This window comes from Panthera tigris, chromosome A1 (genome assembly GCF_018350195.1).
Source record: "Panthera tigris isolate Pti1 chromosome A1, P.tigris_Pti1_mat1.1, whole genome shotgun sequence".
Classification (NCBI taxonomy): domain Eukaryota; kingdom Metazoa; phylum Chordata; class Mammalia; order Carnivora; family Felidae; genus Panthera; species Panthera tigris.
The window spans coordinates 172,879,495-172,886,891 of record NC_056660.1 but is presented as its reverse complement, the minus strand read 5'-3'; the positions used below and the strand labels follow the sequence as shown (position 1 = coordinate 172,886,891).

The following is a 7,397-nucleotide window of genomic DNA, read 5'->3' as shown; positions in this document are numbered from 1 at the left end:
GCCAATCACAGCTGACAACAGTTGGGGGAAATTTTTATTACCAATGTATATTGTGACAGTTTGTAGCCAAAAACTGTGGCTGGAGGGGTGGGGGGAAACGGGTATTGAGTGATCACAAGGGACTCGTGGGGCTCACAGCACAGGGGGGACGAGGGGTGGGAGAGGGCAGCCTGGAGAGGACAACTGGGATGGTAGAATGAGCTCTCCGTCCTGCCCCCAATTCCCAAGACCAGCTGTCAGGCTGCCTGGGACCCAAGACCTTCCATGAGCTTCTGTCTGTGATTCCCAGACCTGTCTGAGAGCCTCTGACCTTTCTGAGACTCTTAGAACTGTGCCCCCCAGGGGCACCCCTGCAGCTGCCTTCCCCCTGTCAGGAATTGTGAACAAGTGTCCAGTGAGGGTGGAGATAGGGCTGGGGATGGGGCCAGGTGAAAGGGAGACAGGAATTGGGGATGACTACCAGCATGCAAGACATGCCCGGGGCCATGGGGGCCAGCCCACTGCATGGACACACACTCACGCTCTTCCAGGGGCCTCACATTTGGAGCCTTGCACACTCAGGGACCTCACACACCAATCCTTGCACACTTGGAGCTTTTGTACAGTCTCTCCTGTTCTGGGGACCGGGCGGCCACTGATGACTTCAGCCTACCAATCTGGACATCTCAGGAGCCTGCCTCAGCTCTCAGGGCTGGGCCTGCTGAGCAGGGCCCCGAGGTCACCCAGCGTGACCCGGAGGGAGTGGAGCTGAGAGCTGTAAGGGGACAGGAGGGTGGGTGTCAGGGCTGGGTTCGTGGTCTCATGACCACGAGGGGGCTGGGTAGCGAGGGTTCATTTGTGTGGCTGGCGGGGGAGGAGGCTGGAAAGAAAAGGATGAGAAGGCCCTAGAGGCTGCCCACCCCTCGGGGGCCTCCCGCCCGTCTAAGGGATCCCTTCTAGGAGCTTGGGGTCAAGAAGGGAACCTGAAAAGGTTGGAAACCCGGGCGTACGAAAGGGGAGGAGATCACTCGGCCGTGGGTCCGGCTCGGGAGCAGCACCGCGGGCGGCGCACACTCTGCAGCAGCGCGCGGAAGAGGCCAGGCGGGCGCTTGGCGGGACCCTCTGGGGGCGCGGCGCGCACGGAGCCCGCACGGCCGGGGCCCGGACGGGCGGCGGGCGGCGGCGCGGGCGCCCCTTGGCGGCCGTGCTCCTCGATCTGTCGCTCCAGATGCTTCTGGATGGCCATGCCCAGCACCTCCACCTCCATGGCGGCGCCGTACACCTCCCACGTCATGCCCTTTTCGTCCCAGCTCACGTCGCGCACGGGCTCGGCCGCCTCCTGGGGCGCCACGGCGGCTGCCAGTGCGGAGCCGGGCCGCACCCGCACTTCGGGGAAGGCGGGCGGCGCGGCGGGCGGCGCGGCTGCCTGCGGCGTCATGGGCCCGGTGGCCACCGAGCGCGTCTCGGCGGCGCCCAGCGACACCTGCAGGCCCGCGTCCCGGCGCGAGGGCGGCCTGGGCGCGGGGCTGGGCGCGCGAGGCGCCGCCTGGAAGCTGAAGGCCGGGCCGCCCGCGCCGTCCTGCGGAGACATGGGGCTCACGGCCACCGACACGCAGGCCTGTGCGCCCGCCTGCGTGCCCGCGTCCTCGCGCGGCGGCGGGGCGCTGGCCTCCCACGACGGCGCCTTAGTGAAGTTGTCGCGAGTCCGTGGCCCCACCGGGGGCCCTGCGGCCTCTGGGCCGGGGCTTCTCTCGGTCCCGGCGACCATCGGGTCTTTCTGGCCTGGGCTGGAGACCGCTGTGCTGGGCGCTGGCGCTGGCTCCAGGAGGCCTCCGCCGCTACCGGCACCCGCGGGAGAAGCGCCTGGGCCGCAGGGTTTGCCATCTGACTGCCTGGAAGAGGAGGCCTCCGCCTTCTCCAGAGGCAGGGAGCCCAACTTCCCGGAGGATGAGGGCTCTGCTTTGCTTGGAGCGTCGGCCTTCCCCAGGACCGCAGGCTCCACTTTCCCAGAGGCAATAGGGTCTGCTTTTCCTGAGGATTCCGGCTCCCCTTTCTCCAAAGCCAGTGGCTTTTCCTTCTGCAGAGATGCAGCCTCTGCTTTTTCCGCAGGGCCCTCCTGCCCAAGGGGCTTTGTTTCTGCTTTGCCCTCAGACTTGGGTTCTGCCTTCCCCGAGGCCCGGGGATCCACCTTCACAGAGTTCATAGGATTCCCCTTTTCTGGAGGCACAGGATCCACCTTTTCCTCTGGCACAGTTTCTGCTTTTCCCAAGGATGCCAGGACAGTTTTTTCTAGAGTCATGGGGTCCACTTTTCCTGAAGACACGGAGTCCAGTTCCCCAGGGGGAATAGTTTCTGCCTTCCCTCTGTTCACAGTGTCTGCCTTGCCCAAGGCCAGGGGATCAGCCTTCCCTGAGGCTGTGGGACCCACCATTCCAGAGGCCATAGGACCTGCCTTCTCTGAGGACAGTGGATCTGCTTCCCCCCCAGTCACTGCCTCGCCTTTTACAGAGGATGAGAGTCCTGCTGTCCCCACGAATTTGGGAGTCTCTGGACCTGAGGGCACTGGGTCTATTCTTCCTTTCAATTCAGGGTTCACTTTTCCAGAAGATGCTGTTTTTGTATTTCCCAGAGAAATGGGGTCCACCTTTGTGGAGGATACTGAGTCCTCCTTTTGTGATGATACGGTCTCTGTCTTTCCCATGGACATTGGCTCTGCCTGCCCGGGAGACAAGGGCTCTGGCTTTCCTGAGGACACAGGCTCCACCTTCCCCAAAGAAACCGGTCCCACCCTGCCTGAAGACACAGGATCCATATTTTTCAAAGATGCGGGTTCCATCTTTCCTGAAAATACAGGACCCATCTGCCCAGCAGACATAGTTTTTATCACTCTCGTCGACATGGAATCTTCCTTTCCTGAGGAGGCAGGATCCACCTTCCCCAGGAACTGAGGGTCCTCTTTTGTGGGGGACACAATTTCTGTATTTCCAATAGATGCAGGATCTGTCATCCCCAAGCGAGTAGGATCCATCCTTCCTGAAGACCCCAGAGCTACTATTCCAGGGGATACAGGCTCAGTTTTGCCTGATGACCCTGGAGTCAGTGTTCCCAAAGACCCAGGATCTGTCTTTTCTGAAGATGCAGAATCTGCGTTTAGCAAGGACACAGGATCCATCTTTCTTGAGGGCCCAGGATCCCTCTTTCTCAAGGACACAAGATCTGCCTTTCTCACAGATGCAGAAGCCACCTCTTTTGAGGCCACAGGAAGCTCTTTTCCTGAATACCTGGGCTCCTCCTTTCTTGGGAACTCAGGATCCACTTTGGTAGCAGATACAGGATCCTCCTGCCCTGGGGACACTGTATCCACCTTGTCAGAACACACAGGATCTACCTTTCCCAAGGATCCAGGATCCTCCTTTCTTGGGGTCACAGGATCCATCCTTCTAGGAGCCACAGGATCCCCTTTTCCCAAGACTGTGGGCTCTGTTTTTACTATAAACATGGATTCTGCCTTTCTCAAGGGCCCAGCATCTTCCTCTCCCATGGAAGTGGAATCTGCCTGCTTTGAAGACTTGGAATCCATCTTCTCTAAAAACACAGGATTTCTATTCTCCAAGGATGAGAGATCAGTGTTCACTGAGGACACAGGGTCTGGCTTCCCAGAGAAGGTGGTTTCTTGTGTCCCTGAGATCAAGGCTCCATGTGCCCCCAATGTCTCCTTGGTGGCTGCCTCCTGGGGAGGGATGCAGGTCAGGGAGGGGCAGGCCAAGCTCCTGCCAGGGCCCTCAGAACAGGAGGCCCCTTCCCCAGCCCCAATGGGGCTGCTGTGTCTAGAGTCCATGCCTGGGCTTTGGGTAGGGGTGTGCCTCAGGAGTGCAGGGCTGGCCTTTTGCTGAGAGGGGCAGGAGTCCCTCATGGCTGGGTTCCCAGCCCCCAGGCTCCCATCCTGTGGGCAGCGGAGGGCTGTGGGCTGAGGTGCTGGGGGGCTGGAGTTCTTTCAAAGAAGCTGGAGCCAGGCTGGGTCTTCAGCACTGCCCAACTGCCCTCGTGACCATACCTGTGCCCCAGGCTGCTATCTGGTTCTGAAACACAGAGAAAACAGACTCAGACTCAGGACGACCTAGTGGGGAGGAGTCTCTATATTCTCCTTCCCACCTGTCTTCTAGCAGCTGGGCCTCCTCTGGGTTCTCTGCCCCCATCTGGTCCACTCCTGTCCCACCATATCACTCCCCTGCTTCTCTGCTCCCAGTGGCCCTCTGGATAAAGGTCAGACTTCTTAAAATGGCATTCAAGGCCCTTCGCAACTAACTTTTCAGCTTATCTACCATCACCCATGCAGCATGCACCCTTCATCTACCTCGTCAGCCCACCCCGTGCAGCATGCTACCTAGAAGTTACGCTTTTGTCTTCCAGACCATGAGTCACAAACTCTGATGCCATAGGGGCCAGGCAGGTAATTTAAGTGAGGGGAGCAGGCTGGGTAGAAAACAATAGGAAATGGTGGGGAAAGGGACAAACCAGAGAGTGCATGCCCTGTCTGAAGTGGGGGCCACTACTCCACCAGCCAAGGACTGCTTTGGAGAAGTACATCCTGGTAGTATCAGTGAGCAGCAGGAAATCCAGAAGTTTAACGTAAAATACCCTAATTCAAGGTTAAAAAAGAAAAACAACACTATGTGGGTCAAACAAAACACGTCTGTAGCCCACCAGTTTGGGTCTGTGTAGGCCCTGGGGAGACGTGAATGGTTTATCGTTGAGGGACATAGTCTGAAATGTGTGCTTTCAAAGACTGCTCTGGGGTGGAGGCTGGAGGAGAGGGGTTAGCCAATCATTCTTTAATCTCTCATCCTTCCAATTCTTCATTCATTCCACCCAGCCCTTCTCTGCAATAATCTAGATGAGAGCTGGTACAGTAAAGGTCCCAGGGATAGAGAGTTGGCAGAATTGAGCAATCTTGGGGAAAACTGACAAGAGCCAGCCAGCTGTAGGAGGTGACAGTAGGGGCGACCCTCAGGATTCTGGCCAGGGTGGGGGTGTGTGTGTGAGGCAGGAGATCTGGGGGAAAACAGAGTTGTGTTTTAGACAAGCTGAGAGTGTGGTGTCTGGGGGACATCCAGGGAGAGGATCTGGCAGGCAGCTGGATCTGTGAGCAACTCCATCCCACTACATATCAGCAGCCAGAGTGAGCAGGGCACTGGGTTCCCCCCAAACCTGCTCTGCCTGCCATCTTTCCCAAAGCCACCTCACTAATGCTCGGGCCAAAAGCCCTAGAGTCACCCTTGACTTTTCTCACACACCCCACATCCCATCCATCAGCAAAACATAATGGATCTCCCTTCAGAATATATCCAGAATATCTCCTAAGCTAAACTCACACTATCTCCCACCTGGATTATTCTGGCTTTTTCCTTTGCTCCGAACAGTTCATTCTCAACACAGCAGCTGGAGGGATCTTAGCAAGATCCAAGGCAGATCATCCCTCTTCTGCTCAGAACCATGTAGTGTCTCCCCATCCTGTGTGAAGTAAAAGTAAACTCCTTACATGTCCCTGCATCTTCTGGCCCCATCACTGATCTTGGCCTTGTCTCCTACTACTTTTTTTTTCTTAATTTTTAAAAGTTTTTATTTATTTTGAGAGGACAGAGCCAGCATGAGCGAGGGCGGGGCAGAGAAAGAAGAAGAAGAGAGAAAGAGAATTCCAAGCAAGCTCCGAGCTGCCAGCACAGACCCCGATGTGGGGCCCAAACTCACGAAACCGTGAGATCATGACCTGAGCCAAAATGAAGAGTTGGATGCTCAACCGACTGAGCCACCCAGGTGCCCCCCTACTACTTTCAATTATGCTGCTTCAGCCACACCGGCTGCCTTGCTGATCGTTGGACACCCGCTGCCTTGGGGCTTTTGCACTGGCTGTTTCCTCTGCCTGGAAGGGCTTCTCTCCCAATATCTTCATGGTCGCCTTCCTGGGACCTTCCCTGACCCATAGTCCCCAGCACTGTGGAACTCTCCGTCGCCCTTGTCTTGCTCAGTTTCCTTCACAGTACCTGTCACCATCTGACATATTACATACAGTTCTTTATTACTTGTGGTTTGTCTCTCCCATTAAAATGTCAGCTCCAGGAGGATGGGAACGTTGTCATGTTTATGGATATACCCTCAGGGTCGAGAACAATGATTGGCATAGAGTAAGCAAGTAGCTCCCTATGAATATTTGTTAAATGAAGGACTGAATGATCTTTCTAATATGTTGGTCCAACTATGCAGCTCATTGGCTCCAACCCGTCTTTGTTCTTGCTGGGAAAGTAAACTGGTTGTAATCTTTTTGGAAAGATATTTGTCAATTCCCATCAAAGTTTACAGTGCACTTGGCATTTAGGTCAGCAAGCCCACCTCCAGGCATGGTCATGAGGAAGGATCGGTGGTGCACCGAGGGTGCAAGAGAACACGGTTGGTGACAAGAAGAAAACCAAGAAGCTAATTCATGAAATATGAGACAGCCACACGGAGCCCCCACAGCTGTCAGAGTGTACGGAGTGATGAAGAAGGATGCCCAAGATAAATTAAGTGAAAAAATCCAGGGACAGCCTGGCTAGTGGGACCCCATGCATGCAGATACAAAAAGGGTCAGATACACATATATGGGTTTATTTATAAAAAGAAAATTTCTGGAAGGAAACCCATGAAATTTAGTAGCAATTGCCTCTGGGAAGTGAGACCAGGGATCCAGAGGTGGAAGAGACTCTTTTTTTTCTTTTCTTTTCTTTCTTTCTTTCTTTCTTTCTTTCTTTCTTTCTTTCTTTCTTTCTTTCTTTCTTTCTTTCTTTCTTTCCTATGCCCCTTTGTGATTCATGACATTTTGGTTATGTGTGCACATATCACTCTTTTTAAAAATGGGGGAAAAAAAGAAACCTTAGTGACTCCCTATTACTTTTAGGGTTGAGTCCAATTCTATAATGTGCTTCCAAGCCCCTGTGTAGTTACTAACCCACTAAGCTTTATCTTTCAGTATGCACTTCCCCAAAGTGTGTACAAACACACACACACATGCACCACGACCTCTCTGGGCTTATCCATGGCTTCACAGTCTCTCGCATCTCAGCCTCTGCACACCTTCTTGCCTGGCTCTCATTAAACCTTCAGGCCCCCGTTCAAACACCTCCTCCTCCAGTGAGCTTTCTTTGTCCACTAGCTTCCTTGGAGTTCCTATGGCCTCTTCTTCTTCCCCTAGCCAGACACACGTTATGTGCCATTTATACCTCTAGGTCTCTGCTTAGACCTCGAGTCCCTGAATGGGGACACAGCTGAGACCATTCACCACTGTGTCCCCCAGACTTTGGGCTTATGGGACTTGGGCGGATGAGGGTCATCACCAAAATGGGGACCCTGGGGTAGGGGCCATCTTGTAGACAACAGTGGGGCAC

General features: G+C 55.0%; 1 protein-coding gene across 1 annotated transcript; it reads right to left on the bottom strand.

The window, feature by feature from the left end:
* Window positions 1-27: 27 nt before the first annotated feature.
* Window positions 28-5,428, bottom strand: GPRIN1 (G protein regulated inducer of neurite outgrowth 1). The gene is made up of 2 exons (XM_042959739.1): window positions 5,364-5,428; window positions 28-4,058 (listed from the first exon to the last, which is right to left on the bottom strand). The coding sequence occupies exon 2, from the start codon at window positions 3,890-3,892 to the stop codon at window positions 1,004-1,006; it is 2,889 nt and encodes a 962-aa protein (XP_042815673.1). The 5' UTR covers window positions 3,893-4,058; window positions 5,364-5,428; the 3' UTR covers window positions 28-1,003.
* Between the last annotated feature and the right edge of the window lie 1,969 nt (window positions 5,429-7,397).

Excerpts from the sequence above, each read along its gene's own strand:
- GPRIN1 (XM_042959739.1), bottom strand. The coding sequence starts at position 3,892 with ATGAGGGACTCCTGCCCCTCTCAGCAAAAGGCCAGCCCTGCACTCCTG.